This window comes from Populus nigra, chromosome 4 (genome assembly GCF_951802175.1).
Source record: "Populus nigra chromosome 4, ddPopNigr1.1, whole genome shotgun sequence".
Classification (NCBI taxonomy): Eukaryota; Viridiplantae; Streptophyta; class Magnoliopsida; order Malpighiales; family Salicaceae; genus Populus; species Populus nigra.
Window position 1 is genome coordinate 21,755,039 of NC_084855.1, and position 19,305 is coordinate 21,774,343.

Here is a 19,305-nt window from a genome sequence, read left to right on the forward strand (position 1 = left end):
TGGTATTTATTCACAATGCTAATGATTTTTAGATATTAAAGTATGTATTCATATTAGACCTTCGATTGCCAGAATGACCTTGATAATAAATATGAATAATGATTTTCTTTTAAAATTGAAAGAATCGAAGTAATAAATTAAATAATTATGAATGATGATGTCAAGTGAGGGATAAAGATATATTTATATGGTCAAAATGAAGAATAAATTATTGAGAAAGATTATTTATATTTTATTAAAAAACTAAATTGTGTTTGCTAACAAAAGGTAAAAGAAACACAAATTTAATATAAAATTCAAAGACAACAAAATTTTATTATGAAAGAAAATTTAACTCTCTTAAACTGAAAATTCCATTTCAAAATTATTGCAATTTTCATCTGAAAACTTGACTCTTTTAAACTAAAATATCCAATTTCAGATTAATTTCTTGTAATTAAACTTGACAATATATTGTCATTTGATACCTCCTTTAATTAACGAATGCATGTCGAAGCATCTTTATGAATAAATCAATATTAACACACTCGCACTGATAAATGATATGTATTTAATGACTAACTATTATAAGTGGCTCTTCTCAAATTGAAAGGAATATTAAAATAATAAATTAAATGATTAATTCTGGACGATGATGCAAAAAGAGTGATGAGTGTTATAAATTTTATTATCATTGGTGTTTGTTTTTGCGTTTTAAAAATATTTTTAAAAAAAATTAATTTTTTTATTTTTTTACTTTAAATTAATAAATTTTTTTTATGTTTCTAGATCATTTTAATACGATAATATAAAAATAATTATTTAAAAAAAATATTATTTTAATATATTTCTAATTAAAAAACACTTTAAAAATAATCATAATCATACTCCCGGGATTTACAAAACAATTGAGGAGGAATATATTTATTATCTTATTGAAAACTTTATATACTTTTTGCTAATAAAAAGTTAAAGAATCACAGAAATTAATGTAAAAATGACGAGACAAATTTGACTATTAAATAAAAATTTGACTCTTTTAAACTGAAATATCTCATTTCAAAATCATTACAATTGTAATCTGAAAACTTACACCAATTAATGCTTGTCAAAGCATCTTTATGGATATGAATTTACAAATGCTATTTCCATGTAGGTATGAAAATATTAATTCAGATTTATATTTATAATTTCCAAAAAGAGAGGTAAAATTTATCCTTTGAGAATAATAATAAAAAAAAGCAATGCTAAACAATATTGAGAATAAGAAAAAGAAGAAAAACTTCGAGAATACACATGATTTATTATATCAGACCATAAAATCCTATATTAAAATCAAGCCCTAAGAATAAACGTGTAGTGTGGATAGAAACTAGGATCTTAAGCTTTAATATTATAGTATTAGATTGTAGAAAAATAAATAGAAAAAACTCTAATATTTTCTAAAAAGTATATAATTTAATAATTTGATAAAAAAAATAACACACCAATAAAACGACCTAATAAAACCGACCCAATCGAAAGTTTGAAAGCTAAGTAAAAAAAAAAGTAATAAAAATAAAAAATCAACTAGAAAAATAATATCATTTGTGTTTCTAGATCCCTATAGCTAATTAATCTTTTATTTTTGACTTGTAAATTTTCCTGAACAAATTTGAACACAATTCAATAGTTGAATCGAAAATTATAAACATTTTTATCAGGTTATATATTTGACACATCCAAACTTTTAACGGACTTTGCTTTATCTATGTAGTCTCTACACATATCTAAAAGACGTTACACGTTTCTTTTTATAGTTTTTTTAGACTCTCCTAATCAAGTTTGAGCACGATTCAATGGTTGGATAGAAAACTATAAACATCTTTATCAAATTATATATTTGACACGTCCAAATTTTTTCACCAACTTTGTTTTATCTATTTAATATCTACACATATCAACGAGACGTTACACGTTTCTTTTTAGGTTTTTTTTTTCTCTCTCTCTCTACATCTGAATCTTTCTCTCTAAATCCACAAACTCTTATAAAAGAGAAGCTAAAAAGGGTAAAGGACTTTAATTTCACACTTCCTCCTCTCCTCCCTGTATTTCTCACACGTCTTAATAGAGGAGAGAACTAGCACAACAAATAATAAAAAAAAGTGCAAACATTAGAGGCATGCAAATGAGAACATACAATTGTCATTAAGGAAAATAACACAAGGACAATTAATATTGCGTAATCAAAAGACTCATAAACAGATTTTAGCTCTATTTAAACCCTCAAACAACTCCACAAACATAACCACAAAACAAAAGAGTTTCAGCCTTGCTAGAGCAGCTAGTGGTGGTATTGATGGTGTGGAAATTCATCCAAGATGATGAGCAATAGGAACTGCAACAATATTGATAGAGTAGTAGTGATGGAGAGTGGACAGGCTACAGCTCCAAAAAGGGTCAATCAAGGCTTGAAAAAAGGGCCATGGACGGTAGCGGAAGATGCCATCTTGATAGAGTACGTGAAGAAACATGGAGAAGGAAATTGGAATTCTGTGCAGAAGAATTGCGGATTGATGAGGTGCGGCAAGAGTTGCAGGCTCAGATGGGCAAATCATTTGAGGCCTAATCTAAAAAAAGGTTCTTTTACACCCGATGAAGAGAAAATCATCATCGAACTTCATGCCAAACATGGTAATAAATGGGCTCGAATGGCCTCTCAGGTAAATGTACTCGTGCATGAAGCTTCATGCATTTTTTTTACATCTCCACCATTTGAATGATGCCTTCTCATCCTTGTTATTAGTTGTTGTATTTTTTTTTCCATTTTCCCTTTATCTAGTTTTTTTTTTTAGAACCAAATGCCATCTAGAATGATAGTTTCTCCAATTAAATATGATGTATTAAGTCTTCTCTTACATTTATGTTCTTGAGCTTTAATTATGATTTCTTGCCCATCTTTTTTCCCTTTTTCCTCTTTTTCTCTGCACTATCCAGTTATCTTTAGCCCCACCTCTTTTTCCAAGTACTTTGTACCTTCCTGCTTCTGATATATTATATCTTTTCTCTATTATGGCAGTTACCCGGTAGAACTGATAATGAAATCAAGAACTATTGGAATACCAGAATGAAAAGACTTCAAAGAGCTGGTCTGCCTATATACCCCCAAGATTTGCAAGCGAAAACAGCTGCGTTTAGTTTTCACCACCAAGAAGACCGACGAACACAACCCAACTCTACCTCACTCTCCTCATCTCCTTACGATCTCTGTTTTCCACCCCTTGATCCCATCAATAGTTTCGCAACTCCCTTGAACCCTTTGCAGAATCATCTTAGTCCACTTGCATTCTACTCCAATCCGAGCCATCAGTTAAAACTGTTTGCTAATACCAACAGTAACGATGGTTGTTTACCTCTGTCTTTGCCTCCTGTTTCGTCGTATCAGCAATCACCTCTTTCTACAAATCTATTCAGTCAAAACCCCACTAGGCAAGCAGTCCCGATAAATACACCACCATCAGTACTGTTCTACAATGATGCAGATATGGAAAGCAATGTGAGTTTTACTTCACTTATAATGGGGGGTCAAGTTCAGCCAATTGGCTTTATTCCTTCAGGCCAAACACCACCAGGGCCGACAACTTCTTGGGGTGGTGGTGCTTGTTTCGAGGAGGCATCCAACAAAAGCAACAACAATGGCTACAGTAACAGTGAAACTAGCCAACAAGGAATGGCAGGCAATATGAACAATAGCGGTTTGTTGGATGCTTTACTGCAGGAGGCCAAGACCATATCTTCCAAAGGGAAATCAAATAGTGATGACTTGCTGCCGGCATCTAACGAAGGGAAACGTGCGATGGATAGTACTGTAAAGGAGGAAGGTGTAGGGGAGGAAGCTACCAATCGTGTTGAATTGTTGCCGAGAAACGGTAGCGAATATTCTTGTGGTGAAAAACTGTGGGATGATTTGAGCTCGTCTCAATCCTCAAATATATGTAAGTTTTTATTTTTATTTTTAATTTTTCACTATTAATCCAGGATTTCTTTTGTTTACTGTTAAATACTCTGTATCATAGCAGTAATTATGACGGTTATCTTTGGTTAGTTGGTGACTGAATTGTCTCACGGTATTTCACCCAATTTGCATGAGTAGCTCTCTGTAGCATTAATTAGCTAGCTATTCTTTCATTTTTTAGAGAAGGTTATTAATTAATAATTTATTTATTTTGATACTATATAAAGCCTTGAATAATTGAATCTATTCTTGAAATTTTTTATTATCAAGCACAAAATCTTCGGATGGGATATTTCTTTTATTTTTTTAATTTTTAAAACTATTTTAAGAGTTTATTTAAGTGTTAAGCCTTTATGTTCATTTTTACTATTAATGATTATACATACGAAAATGTAATTGCTTTTGCATTACTCAGGGACAAAACCAAGCGAGGAAGCAGCTGACCAGGAGTTGAATTCCATGGATGATGACTTCTTCAGCCAGCTTAATAACTTCCCATCGTCGGAGCCACTCCCAGAGTGGAATCGTCAAAGCAGAAATGAACGCAATTCCAATAGAATGTCATACAGTGGGCTTAATATTGTTGATGACAACAGAGACCCCGACGTTAAGGAAGATGCTTCACTCACTCGTGCTTCCAACACAGAAGCAGTTCCAAACCGTGGAAGGGCCCTGGTTTCCTGCCATTGGAACAACATGCCTGGCATCTGTTAATTACAACTGTTTCTGCACCAAAAATCGCATGTTCTTACGAGAAAGAAAGCTTCAAATAGAGAGCATTCACGAGGAAAATGATAGATTGATTTTGTTGGAGCTTTTTATTGTAGTTAGAGCTTGTCTCTGGGGTACCTTACAAATCGATGGAGGAGGCCTAGGTAGGAAGAACAAAAAAGAATAAAGTACTATATAATTAGGGTTGATGTGGTCTGCATATGGATCATGACTATATAAGATGGTTTATTTTGCGTATAATTAGTTAATTTTTCATATAATTAATTAATTAGCTTCAATTGGTAATATAACCAAGTTGGCAGTGTCTTTCCTTTCTTTCTTCTAATTCTTTCTTTTTTTACGTACATTCCTTTTCTTAATTACAATATTCGAGTTTTTTTTTTTTTCCAGTTCTTGTTTCTTATTGATTGATTGAATAATGCTGGGAGTAATTAAATCTTTCACAAAAGCTTCCTTACGGGCCGGGTAATTAGTTAATGTGGCATTTCTTTTAAATAATTTTCTTAAATCATGAAATGTAAATAAATAATAAATTATTTAAACACAATCTATACTATTATTTAGTAAAAAAAATTATCAAGTTGTAATTATTATTATTAAGCTTATTATAAATGAAGTAATCATCATAGACAGAGAGAAATTAACTATTATCATAGTTATTAAATTTAATTTGGTATAATAGTCCGATGTAATAATATATTAATTTAAAGTTTCGTTTAAATTAAATTTTATTTCAAATTAATTTAAAGAATTAACTTATCTAACTCAATTAATCTAACCAAACCCGAGTGAGATGATCTAATTAATTTCAAAATAAATTTTTATTTTTATTTAAAAAATAAAAAATATATTATTTTAAAATTACCCCAATAAATCAGCGAATGGCTATGAAAAATTGAAAATGCATCGCAAGCATTTCGTACAAGTTGTGTGTTTTTCATGCATTCCATCGAGCCAAATTCAGGATAAGCACAAGTGCATGACAGCCCACTGCCGCCTTACAAACCAAATCACAAAAGATAGGAATGCAAGCATGGCCAGATATGCAGCTAATGTTGTTAAAAGCGCTCCTCAGGCATGGCCCAGGCTTTAAGCAGGGTTTTAGATCAAAGCATTTTAATTTAGTAGCGCCTTGGAAATTTGACTTGCATTCCTGGTTTTGAATTCCATACAACAAAATTTAAGCTTTAAAATGGGAGGGTTATTTTCAATTTTGTATATTATCGAGAGTTAATGAAAATAAAAACAGTCTCGGCAGCGCTTTGATATTTAGATAACGTGTATGGCCAACAAACCTCCAGTTTAGCATTGATAACCTTTTCTTTTTGTTCTTCTTTTTTTTTTCCTCATTAATTTTCATGCTTGTGCTTTCAAAATTTCAAAACAGTCCATTAATTTTTTTTCCCTTCAGATTTGGTTTCTGTTCTTTTGATTGTTATTTGTAGCTATATATGAAATTATTTATAAAATTTGAATTTTGTTTTAATTTCATCATACTTTAATTTTTTTTCATATACTAGATTTGGTCCTTATTCTTTTTATTAATATTTGTTTTGTTTTGAATCATTTTCTTAATTGAATTTAATTTTTAATTTCATTCTTTAACATTTAATTTTATTTTATTTTTATATCAAATTTGATTCTTATTCTTTTAATTGATATTTGTTTTACTATGACAAATTTCTTAGATTTAAATATTTTTTACTATTTCATCCTTCAATATTAAATTGATTGGAAAATGAGCTTCTTGGTTAAACCCGAGTATAGTATTTCACGAGTTATGACTTTAGAAATTTAAACCGAGTTTCGAAGATTCGCTCAAGGTTGCTTGGTGTTTTTTTTCTTCCCCCTTTTAAAGTAAATAATTTTTAATTTAATTCTTCAACATTTATGTAATTGGGTGTTAGGCTTTGTTATTTTTTTATATGCTTTCTATAGGATTTTGAACTAATTTTAAAAATGACTCAGGTTATCTCAAGTCTTTTTTTTTATTGTCTTTCTTTCTTAAATGTTATCTTTTTAAAGAATTTTTGTTTTTAAATTAAATTTAATTAATTGATTAAATATAAGGACGAGACGCTCACTTCATGATATTTTACATTGTTTGTTTTCTAGGTCGTTGCTATAACGGTATGTGACATCTTTTCGATGTAGTCATATAGCCTTTTACTCTGGTATTATAATTGTCTCGATGAGCATTTTCTAGTAATGGGATAGTGTCCATAGCAAAGCGACAATGATTTTCCAACGAGGTTTTTTCCTTCTCCTCTCGAGTATGATTTTTCTAACTATTTTTTATAATTAATTGTTTCACTTTTTTCACTTTATTTTTTGTCGGTGTTTTTTTATTCATTTTATGATTTTTTTAAATATTCAGTTTAAATATTATAGCGTGCATATTTGTTTATAATAATGGTGATAAAATTAGATAAAAGATAGAAATTTCGACAAAGTAATTTTTTCTCCTTACTATTCAAGTCAAGTATAGACAAAAAAAACTAATATATTAACAAAATCAAAATTTAAGGGACGTGAAAGAGAGATGTAAGAAGTTATAACTCTGAGGAAATAATTATCTAAACATGTGATTTATAAGTTGGAATGGAACTCTCTAGTGCATAAGATAATAACAAATGCTTTTTTTTTTTAATGAAGAATGGAAATTGAGTAAATAATCCTAATTGTTTCTTATTAACTTACTCTAAGGATTTTAATAAATAGTTCTTCCGAAGGGTTTTTGTTTTACAAAAATTTTTTATATGGATCAACCCGTCAACACCAAAGATCCATTACATGTTCCAAATGGGTCCATCATAAGGTTCAAAGCAAAGGCATTGAAAAAAACATCGAATGGACTGGTTGTGCAAGTTTCAGTTAAGGATGAACTTGGGGATCCTTTAGAGCATTAAGAGAAGGTCTTAGTGCATTTAATTCATGTACAAGAGAGGCCTAATCCACCCTTATTTGAGCTATGAAGTTTCGACAACAAGGCTGCAATTTTGTATCAGTTTCGGTCAGCCTTGTTATGTGATGTTTCCATATGTTTCATGGAGTCCTAACTAATATTGGATTTTTTATTATGTGTGGAAACATTGATTATTTCCTTTAAATATTAGGATATATTATTTTATTTTATTTCCTTGACAGATGAAGAGAAAACACAACAAAGAAAACAAAGGAATCCAAGTTGACTTAGGAAACACATGGCCAAAGTAGTCTCTTTATTGTGCAAGGAGAATAATTCAGCAATTTAATTGTATTTCTTAATATTGAATGGATACCAAGAGGTGGAAAAAAATATCATTAAAGGCGACATTCTTTTCCTTCCAAAAAAAGGATAAATATAATGTTGAGATCAGAATCCTATTATAACTTGGAAACCAAAGAGGCAACAACTTCTCTTTTAGTTCCCAGGATTATTGGGCAACATTATAAGCTATAAATAAGTCTTGTATCAGACCTACAATATTTTCTTTTCTCTTCTCACGGCATATAAAGACTTAGGACTTACGAGCTTTATTTTCATTTTGTTAGCTATAACCCAAGGCTTCTTTGAGCTTAATTCATACTTTGTTTTCAGCTAAAATCAAAGGCTTGTTTGGATCAGGGTTTGAGCTTAATAGTAAAGGTTTTGGGTCAATTTTTGTATATGGGTCAAAAACTAAAGCCCATAAGAGTAGATCCATTAGGGTTAATTTTACAGAACTATGTAAACACTTGTAAGCCTAAATTTTGACAGCCATTAATGAATAACACTTCTAAATTTTTTAGTTTTAACGTGTGAAACATATTCTTGCATTATTTGGTTCTTGAACGAACTGAATCTAACTTATTAAAGATTAACTGGCTTCGGGTCATCATTCAACTTCATTCCAATAGTACTGGTGTCTTGGAATTAGTTTATAATATGTCTCACTCCTATTACACTTCTTTTGGCTTTTCAGGATTAGGTTTCAATCTTGATTATGGGTTGTGTGACCACGAGGTTCACATCAATGTTTTTCTAGTGTTATCATGCTTATATAATTGTTTCTCACTAATCATATCAACTGACTTTAACCCCTTTAATTAGAAATTTACTTTTATGTAATTAAGGACAAATAATGGAATTTTCCTCATTTAATACTAAAAAAAAGGAAATGAAAGGATGGGTTCAATAACTCACAATTCATAAGAAGAAGAAGAAGAAGAAGAAGAACACACATAACATTTGACGTTGTTTGTGGATTTTTGATTAAAAGATTGTTATACGTGCAACCAACATGAGCATGGTAGCAACAATTATTGCTGCAATTACGAGTATTATGGTATCGACTAATAGGGATTTTATAGAAATGATGAATTGGAGAATGAGCAAGGAATAAATATGATAAAAGAGGGACAAGTAGAGAGTTTCTCATTATAATAGTATAAATGAGATGGTTATAAGGTTGTACATGACTAGGGTAAAGTTGATCGATCTCAACACGAGCTCGAAGAGAATATGAAACCAAGGAAGTTAATGTTGGATGAAAATTAGTGTGGTAGGAGTTTATAGATAGCAAGGCAAAATAGCAAAACTAAAGAACAAGAAGAAAGTTTGAGAGGAATGAATGTTTCATTATTTTTTTCCCCTCAAAGATACACTATTATTCTCTTCTATATATTGTCTCTCTCACATTTTAATTACAAGTTTATTTATAGGCATAAAGTTCTAAACAATCAAAAACTTAAATTAACAAAAGAATAAACTGACAAGGAAAAGTATTATGTCGACTCGACCAATCGATCATTTTTTGAACCAGTTGACCAATTCATTTAATTCAACCGGTTGCTCTACTCTAACCGATTGACTTGTTCCTAATTGGTTGACCAATTCAACTAATTCTTTAGAAATATGGTTTACTTTCATCATCCCCCCTTAAACTTGATTTCTTTATAACTCTTAGTATATCTCTTATTTTGGCAAAAACATCATATTTATAAAAATACGACTTGGTCTTGAGTCTTTACATACTTGACTTCAACTTTTTTGTTTGTAATACAATCTCGTAGGCAATAAAATCTTGTGTTAATGTGCTTACTTCTGTCATGAAACACATGATTCTTTGCTAAAACAATGGTTGGTAAGTTGTCCACATAAATTTCTATGAGCTTTTCTTGTTGTGTTATCAACTCTTTCAATAATATTCTTAGTCATATGGAATGATAAAAATATATTGTAGCAGCTACATATTCAACTTCACAAATTGATAATGTGACTATAGATTACTTCTTTGATATACTGAAGACAAAATATGTATTGCTCTTTCTATTATTCATATCTCTAGCCCAATCACTACCATTGTAACCCACAAGTTCAAAGTTGTTAGAATATCTATAGGATAAGTCAAAATCAAAAGTACTTTTGATATACTGAAGAATTTGCTTCAATACTTTGAAATGTGTTATAATTGGTATCTCTATGAATCTACTCACATGTACTACTCCAAAAAGAATATCTGGACAAGTGCATGTCAAGTATCTCAAACCTCCAACTAGGCTCTTGAATGTTGTGGAGTTTATCTTCTCTCATTCATCATTCTTTGATACTTTCACTCCACACTCAACTAGAGTATTCACTTTTGCACAATCATTTATCTTGAACTTCTTAAGAATCTTTTTTGTAAACTTCTCTTGATTTACAAAGACTTCATGTTCTTCTTGTTTGATCTCAATCCCTAAATAGTAGGTAATAAGATCAGTATATTTCATCTCAAACTCCTTGACCATTGTTTGCTTAAAGTCTCTAAAATCTTTGGGTTATTGCCCGTAAAGATCAAGTCATCCACACACAATCATATAATAAGAGTATCGCCACTGTATTTTATCTTTACATAGATAGCATATTTATGGGGCTATTTTACAAATCCATTCTTCAAAAAATAAATATCAATGCAACTATACCAAGCTCTCGGGGTTTGCTTCAATCCATACAAGGTTTTGTTTTAGCTTTAACACCTTATCTTCATGTCCCTTTACTTGATAACCCATAGGTTGCTTAATATAGACATTCTCTGCAAGAAATCCATTTAGAAAGGTTGTTGATTTACATTCATTTGGTAGATCTTCCATCTATGTTGAGTAGTTATGGTAATTATCAATCGAAAGGTCTCCAATCCAACAACTGGGGCAAAAACTTCATCATAGTCAATTCATTGCTTTTGACTATAGCCTTTTGCTACCAATCTCGCTTTGTAATTCTCTAATTGTCCTTTGATAATCTTTTTTTCTTTGTAGATCTACCTGAAATCTATTGGCTTATTTTCTTTTGGTCTAGGATTCAATTTCTATGTGTCATTATTCTCAATTGATGTAATCTCTTTATCCATAGCAATTCTCCACTTTTAATGCTTTATTTTTTTTTCAAACATTATTGATTCACATGTGTCAAGATGACAATATAGTGTTAGATCAGCATCAATTGAATTAGTTACATTAAACAAGTCATTAAGGCTCCTTGTCTTTCTTGGTGGACTAGGTGGGTTGTCACTACTGGAACTTCCACTAAAAGAAGAAGATAAAGGAAAAGTTGAGTTCATTGGTGATTGTGGAATTGTAGCAAGTTCTTGATGATCTTTATATATCTCCTTCTCTTCATAAAAAACAGGTAAAAGTTCTATTTCTCGCCATCATCTATCTTCCAATCTCATGCTTCTTTTTTATAAAATTTGACATCTCTACTAATCACCATTTTTCATTCGTTGAGGGTGTAAAGCTTATATCATTTGGACTTTTTATCATAGCCTAAAAAGATCATTTTTTTTCTCTTGTCATCTAGCATGGTCTTTACTTAATCATCTATATGCATATAACTAATGCTTTCAAACATTTTCAAGTGAGTAGCACTTAGAATGTTTTCATTCTATGTTTCTTGTGGAGTCATGTCATTTAAGCCTTTCATAGGACTCCTATTTGACAAGTAAACATCATAATCTATAGCTTCATCCTAAAACTTATTTGGCATCTTTTTGGTTTTGAGCATGTTTCTTGCCATGTTGAGGATGCTTTTATTTTTTATCTCTACCATGTCATTTTGGTGTGGTGATCTAAGCACTGTTAGGAGTCTCTTTATATCATGATCTTTATATAACTTATTAAACTCATTAGAACAAAATTTACACCTTATATATCCCAAATGATTTTATAGAATAACCATTTTTTTAATTAATACCTTGAACTTTTAAAAACAGTTAAATACATTAGACTTTTTCTTTAAGAAGTATACCCATGTTCTTCTACTATAATCATAAAAAAGGAGAAAATACATATTTTTACCAAATAAGCATCATTGAATAGGACCACATATGTCTGCATGTATCTATTGTAGAGGTTGATTTGCTCTAGATATAGACTTTTTTGGAAAGTTCTTGCGGAATTGGTTGCCCACTAAACATCATTCACACAACTAGTTTGGATGTATAATAAATGGTAGACCCTTCAACATCTCCTCTTGTTCCATCATCTTCAAGTTAACAAAATTTACATGCCTAAATCTCATATGTCAAAGTCAAGTCTCATATTACACACATGCTTTTAAGCATTTAAGCACATTCATCTCTATGTTTAGCAAAAACATTATGTTATTTGTCATGGTTACCTTTGCAATAGTAGCTTCATAAATATCAAGTAATGTCAAAGTATGATTTTTTATCTTAATCTTATAATCCTTCTCCAGCAATTATCCCAAACTCAATATATTGCTTTTTACAGTTGGGATATAATAAACATCATCAATAAATTGATGACTATCATTTTTTAATCTAATAAGAATCGTACATTTCCCTTTTATGGAAACTTTTGAATGATCCATGAAGGTGACATTACCTTTAATCGATTTATCAAGCTCCATAAACTTGTCTTTATCTCCACAAATGTTATTATTGGCACCATTGTCTATTTACCACATGTTTTCTTTTTCTTGTATTCGTTCATCATGCACTGGTAATAGGGTGACTTCTTTCTTATTTTCTACAACAAGATTGACATTCTCTCCAACCCTTCTAGTTGGATTCCAGCAATCCCTAACATAATGACTTATCTTCTTATAATTGTAACATTTAACTTTTGTTTTATCAAACTTAGGTCTTGGATTGCCATTGTTAGTTGAACTGGTCAACTGGTTTGCTTCATCTAGTCGACTTGTTGAGGTTGCCTTGACCTCCTCTTCTAAATCTGCCTCTTTATCCTCTTCTTTATCTTGTCCACACCCTCTACCTCCTTGGATATATTTAAAACCCTTTTAAATAGTGTTTTGAAAAAAGTGTTTGTGCACACATGTTTTCTTGAATGTCATTGACTCTTTCTTCATGGGCTTATAATTTTTCCATGAGTCCTTGAATATTCAAATGGTCCATATTTTATTATTTTTCTATCGCGATCACCACATAATGAAACTTTTTTTAGAGCGAATGTAGAATATTTTCTACCACACATGTTTCCTCCATCTTCTCCTTATATTGGTTCATTTTATTATATATGACCATTATTTTAGTAAAGTAATCTAATTCAAGCATATGTAGCTTTACAAAGTCACCTCGTAACTTTTATAGGTGTACTTTTCTGACATTGGTAGCTCCTTAATTTGATTGTTGCAAAACTTTTCATGCTTATTTGGTAGTGGTTGCATTAGCCACCATCTTAAAAACAGCATCATCTAGACATTGGTTGATAATTGTAATTGTTTATTGATCCTTCTTTCACACCTATTGCACAACCTCTCTTTGAGCTGAAGTCAACATTACTCCTTCTATAGGCTCATCAAAGCCTTTTTCAATCATTTCCCACACATCTTGGAAACCTAGCCAAGCTTTCACATGAATATAACAAATTTTATAATTATCATTTGTCAAACAAGGATATTGAAGTTAGAAGTTTGTATTGGCCAAGTCAAACAACAAATAACAAGCTCTAATACCACTTGTTGGAAGAAAATTAGTGTGGTAGGAGTTTATAAACAACAAATTAAAATAGCAAAACAAAAAAAAACTATGAAAGGAAAGAATGTTTCATTAAGTGTTTTCTCAAAGATGCACTCTTATTCTTTTCTATATATTATCTCTCTCACGTTCTGACTGCAAGTCTATTTATAGGTATAAATTCCTAAACAAACGAGGAATTAAATTAACAAAAGAAAAACCTAAACTAATAAGGAAAAGTATTCTGTAAAATAGACATACCTTTTTTAGTCCTTCGATCGATTCATTTAATTTAATTGGTTGTTATGTTCCAACTAGTCGACCAGTTCCTAATTAGTTGATCGGTTCAACTAATTCTTCAGCAATCCAGTTTACTTTTAACATATAAGAAATCATAGTTTGGTGAGGATTATGCTAATAACAGGAAAGAGAATGGAAAAAGGAACATGTGGGGAATGTGATAGAGGACGATCTAGATATAAGAACGGTAAAGTTAGTTCGACAATAAGTGACTAAGGAGGGAGCTTAAAAGTGTGATGGAAGGTCGAGTATGGAATCCCCTTTCATAAATAAAATTTTAGAAACAGAGCCTTCTGTTCATAGGATACCACATCTGGAGTCATATAATGGTTTATCTGATCCATCAGATCATTTAAATAGTTATAAGTCGGTCATAAGTTTATATATATTTCATGATCCAATTTTATAAAAGGCTTTTCCTTCCACTATTTGAGGAAGAGTACATATATAGCTTACTGATTTTTCTTAGATCAATAGATTCTTTTCCTAAGTTGTTCGAACAATTTCTGAAAAACTTTGCAATGAACAGATGACCTAAAAGAACATCAGTGTTGTTGTTAACAATAATTTAGGGAAGGAATGAATTGTTTAGAGACTTTATACAGATGTTTATAAAAAAAAAAAACACTTGAGATAGTAGATTTTACAGTGGCAACAACTATTTCAAGCTTGATGACATTAGTTTGTAGTGAGGAATTTAAAAGATCTCTAGCTTTAGAGGAGCCTAAATCCATGCAAGAGTTTAAGAGCAAAAGTGAGAGGTATATTCATTTTCATGAAGTTATAGAAATGTCAAAGAGGCTATATGATGAAATATTTAGAAATCATTATAGCTCTAGGTCCATGCTTAAGAAGGATAGAGAGGAAGAGAGTTCGAGTAGGGATTTTTAAAGAAGTTAGATTCTTGGTCTTTATGTTAGAAGTGTTTAATTAGAGGAAAAAAAAGGTACACACCATTTAATATTTCTATAACAAAAATTTTAAGGCCATTACAAATAGGTTAAGTGTTGATTCACCTGTTAAGTTAACTAGAAAGGGGAAAGAAGGAGATTTTTATTTTCTTCCTTTTTTCTTTTTTTCATATAAGTTATGGTCACTTTACTAAGAATTGTAAAGCCTTGAGAGAGGAGATCAAACATATTTTAGGTAAGCCCTTCCAAATCACTAAATTTTATAATCGATATTATTAGTGATAAGTAAAAATCGACAGTATTGTGTTGATAAAATATATTAATTTTCTTATTCTATGATTGAATTATAATTATATCACATGTTGCTTTCTTTATTTATATATCAATGCATAACTAGAGTAAGGAAAATTATGGATCAATCTCAAAACTTGTCTTGTCTTAAAAAAGAAAAACCCATGGAAATTTTTATTGTATATCATAATTCAAGCACCTTAGAACGATGGTGGAGCATCTATCTATAATATTTTCACCTTGTTTAGATGTTCTTTCAGGGTTTTTTTAAGGGCACTACGTAGAGGTGGGAACGTTCACTTGTCTATACATTTCAAGCACTAGCTAAGGCATTTCTCACACCACCTTAATTCAAGCCATTGATTCCTCTACCCATCAACCTTGTGTTGCCATCACTCAGCTCGTCCTCAAACCATGTAAATGTTAATTTTTCCATCTCTTTTCCCTCATTTTTTGCTTATCTGTCAGTTTTTATGTAATGGAAACTTTGCTTCCTTCTTCATCCAGGACTAAAGTTTGACAAAGTTTTCATTTTAGTCCTAAATATATCAAAGTTCTTAAAATCTACCTTCCCAACCTCGCCCCCTCCCTCGGCCAAAAAAAAAGAAAAAAAATTTCTCAATTACATATTATAGTTTAGCATTCTCATATCTAAAACCTTAACTCAAAACTTATATACAAAATTAAATCTAATTGATGAAAAAAGTGAATATTGAATAAAATAGTTTTAAAAACAATGTCCATGTGAGTCAAGAGGTACCAACTAGCAACCTCACTCCTTAAGGAAGAATACTAATAATAAAAAAAAACAACAGCCCAGGCCAGGGCTTCTATATTTGTAGCTCGGTTTGGCCTATAACCTTGATAGCCCAATTAAGTTGCCTCAGTTGTTCTCTCCTCCCTCTCTCCTTTTCTCCTTTTTTTTCTCTTTCTTTCTCTCTCTCTCTCACATTTTCCCTTATTACTTTATCCTTCTCTCTCTTTTCTCCCTCTTCCCTCTCTTCTCTTTCTATTTATGTTTTTTATTATTTTATTTTTCTCACAACTATCCCCCAGCTTTTTAGCCTACTTATTAGGCATGCATTTCAAATATTTTTAACCCAAATATGTATCACACTCATCACACACCACACCACCCCACCTTCTCTTGCCAATAAACAATTTCTCACTAAACTTCTTAGGCCAACCTTTCCTCCCTAAGCCTAACTCCGTACCAACCTTTATCGATTGCTACCCTTATTATTATTTACCTTCTAGCATCAACCTATTCATCAATGGTAAGTGTGACATTTTAACCAAGTACTCAACTTTCTAGGGAAGCAGGTATTCCTCATCACTTTTCCCTCTCAACTAAATAAGCTCTCCACAAGGTAAGCTTATTTCACCTCTAATATTTATAAATGCCACGGGATACTATGTAAGAATGAAGGTCTTAAAGATAAGTGATTCAGGCCCAAACATGTTAACTTAAACTTACTCAAGCATACTTATATTATTCACTATAACACTTTTTCTACACACACATTCCTCTTATATTTGCTAGCTTAAGAATCGAAGGGTCTTTTGTCCTAATAAGGGACTTGTTTTACAGGTCAGTCACCACACACAATACTATACTGAAAAAACTTAATCTGTCTAAAGTTTTTCACTATTTTATCAGTTGTGTTGTTTGTGGTAAACATAACAAAAAAAAAACTAGTTCATTCTCTTTCACTCTTCATCAAAAATATTGTTCATGGTTGACAAAACCCTAAAACAAAGGAAAGTAACTAATCTCCCTACCATATGGACTCCAGTTCCCCTAGGTCTCTTGCAGCTCCCCTAATAAATGGAGGTGCACAATAACATTTTCATATCCATACAAGAATAGCTTCGTACCTTTTTCATTTCATCAATAGAAAAGTCAATATACAACTTCATTACAAGCGCTAGGTGTATAGAGACAATTTCAATTCCATGAAAAATAGGACAAAACAACATGTGAAGTAGACATAATACTTTAACTCTCAAATGTAGCCTACACTCCTCAACATACCCTAGACATGGGCATGACTATCTCCATCAATATTCTTTTGAGTCTTAATCTTATTCACATGCCCCTATCATAAAAAAAAATCTAGACATGATGTCCACGAGACTACACCAGCTCCTAAACACCATTCTCGTTGTGTGGAAGAAACTTTGATGTGATAGAGTGATGCACATTCCCCTTATCACACCATAATATCGACTGGGACTCTCTAAAATAAAATGGGAAAATATATGTGGGAAACTGGAATTGCCACCTAGTTATTAAAGGAAACTATGAGTTTTAAAAATTAGCATTAGTTTTAGAGATTCAGGTAAACAATTAGCTATGCTTAAAGGAAGATCAATGTCACCTTTACCTCATACTTTCAAATGAAAGGTTACATTTACTATGTGTTTTTCTCATAAATTTATATTTTAATTGATGTTAGATTTCCTAACTATTTTTAGCTTATTTATGATTTATATTTTATTTATGATTATTTACAAAAAAAAAAACAAATTGACATCAGTCTCTAAAAATAAAAGACTCATTAATTAAGACATTTGTGAAAATTTTGACATCAATCCCTTATAAAGGAGACTTGTTAATTTAGCCCTTTCTCTAAAAAAATTAGCATTAATCCCTAAAAAAAAAGACTTTTCTTTCATAAAAAAATTTTACGTTGATCCTTTTAAATAAATGAGACTTGTCAAGTAGCCTTTTTTAAATTAAAAAAAAGACATTTAACCTATAAGGATGGTAAAAAGTTGAATTGGGCTTTCATTGATTTTACTTAGTTTTAAAAAACAAGCCCATGTGCCATCATTTTTACTCAATGGACCTTAATAGGATCATGCTAACCCAACCCAAAACATTACATCACATTCACGAACAAATTTGCATAAAGAAATCATCATTTTTTATATATATATCCTTTGTTATTATTATTCTTATTATCATTTTATGAGAATATTGTTATTAATAATATTTGGACTCATACATGCATGAATCAAACTCGTGCATAAGAAAAAGTATTAGCATAAACACATAAATAACAATGTATCCATCTTAGATTCGAAATCAACCTTTGGGGAGAAAGAACACCAAAAAGAATTGTTGGAAAATCCAATTAGGCCAAGTGGCACGTGTGCCTCTCACACGTTATCTTGTTGATTTCTGAAGTTATAGTGAGCATATATCTCACGTTTCTAATTATAAAACCTGCAAGATAAAAAAATAAAAAAATAAAAATCAATTGAAATCAAATTGATTTGGGAGTCTTCTTTGTTAGTGACTTAAGACCTTTTATTTTAGGAAACTACTAAAAGAAGGGGGGGAGATGTGTGAGGTGTTGTCATGTGAAAGATTTGATAGTTGTTGGTCTATTTTAGGAGGAAGTTGTAGATGGGTCAAAGATGATGGGGTTTTTTTTATGTAAAGAAAGGTTGTTATAGGTGCTTTTGATGAGGGATTGATTGTAGTGAATCGACAATGGTGGTTATTGAGAGGAAAACAACAGATATGTGGTGGTTGATAGTTGGGTAGTGGTTTGATGATTATTATTTCTTTAGCGAAGAGATGTGTTGTAACCTATTTTTGGGTCACCACAAATAAAATAAAAAGAAAAAAAAAGAAACACTGTTCATTTCTCTCTCTCCGCACGCTGCCTAAAGCCCACGCCCCCTTAAAACATGGAACAGTGACCGAACCTCAAGCCCCACGCCCCCTGTCTGGCCGACCAACCGTCGCGTGCCCTGCTCCAATGCACAACAGCAGGCCGCTCCCCTGCTCCCCACGCGCAACAGCAGCCCACGCCCCTCTAACCTATAAATATTGCTCTCAACACCAGCAGCAGGAGGGGGGATTGGAAGGACGAGAGGAGGAGTTTGAACGAGTGAGAGGGCTAGAAAACTAAAGGAGATGGGGAGTTTTGAAAGAGAGGGGAGGGAAGTTTTGAAACAAAGAAAGCTACTGTGAAGCTCTGAAGGGGAGGGAAGAGAGGAAACGAGATAGGAAAAGAAGGGGAGAAAACGGGGAAGCTCTGAAACATAACAAATTCACTAACACTGCCAACACCATTGATTTGTTACCTTCACCTCCCCACCTCCCCTGAACCGCTGACAGAAGGAAACACCAGAGGGAGGAAAGAAA

The 19,305-nt window shown here is 31.6% G+C and overlaps 1 protein-coding gene across 1 annotated transcript; it reads left to right on the top strand.

Moving 5' to 3' along the window:
• Nucleotides 1-2,283: 2,283 nt before the first annotated feature.
• On the top strand, nt 2,284-5,229 carry LOC133690673 (transcription factor MYB101). The gene is made up of 3 exons (XM_062110921.1): nt 2,284-2,681; nt 3,038-3,953; nt 4,389-5,229. Exons 1-3 carry the CDS (start codon nt 2,340-2,342, stop codon nt 4,685-4,687), a joined length of 1,557 nt encoding a protein of 518 aa, XP_061966905.1. The 5' UTR covers nt 2,284-2,339; the 3' UTR covers nt 4,688-5,229.
• The last annotated feature ends 14,076 nt before the right edge of the window (nt 5,230-19,305 follow it).

What these genes read in the sequence shown, in the direction of transcription:
- LOC133690673 (XM_062110921.1), top strand. Translation starts at nt 2,340, where the DNA reads ATGATGAGCAATAGGAACTGCAACAATATTGATAGAGTAGTAGTGATG. An exon ending in GGGCTCGAATGGCCTCTCAG is followed by an intron (nt 2,682 to 3,037) that starts GTAAATGTACTC and finishes CTATTATGGCAG; the next exon opens with TTACCCGGTAGAACTGATAA. An exon ending in GTCTCAATCCTCAAATATAT is followed by an intron (nt 3,954 to 4,388) that starts GTAAGTTTTTAT and finishes TGCATTACTCAG; the next exon opens with GGACAAAACCAAGCGAGGAA.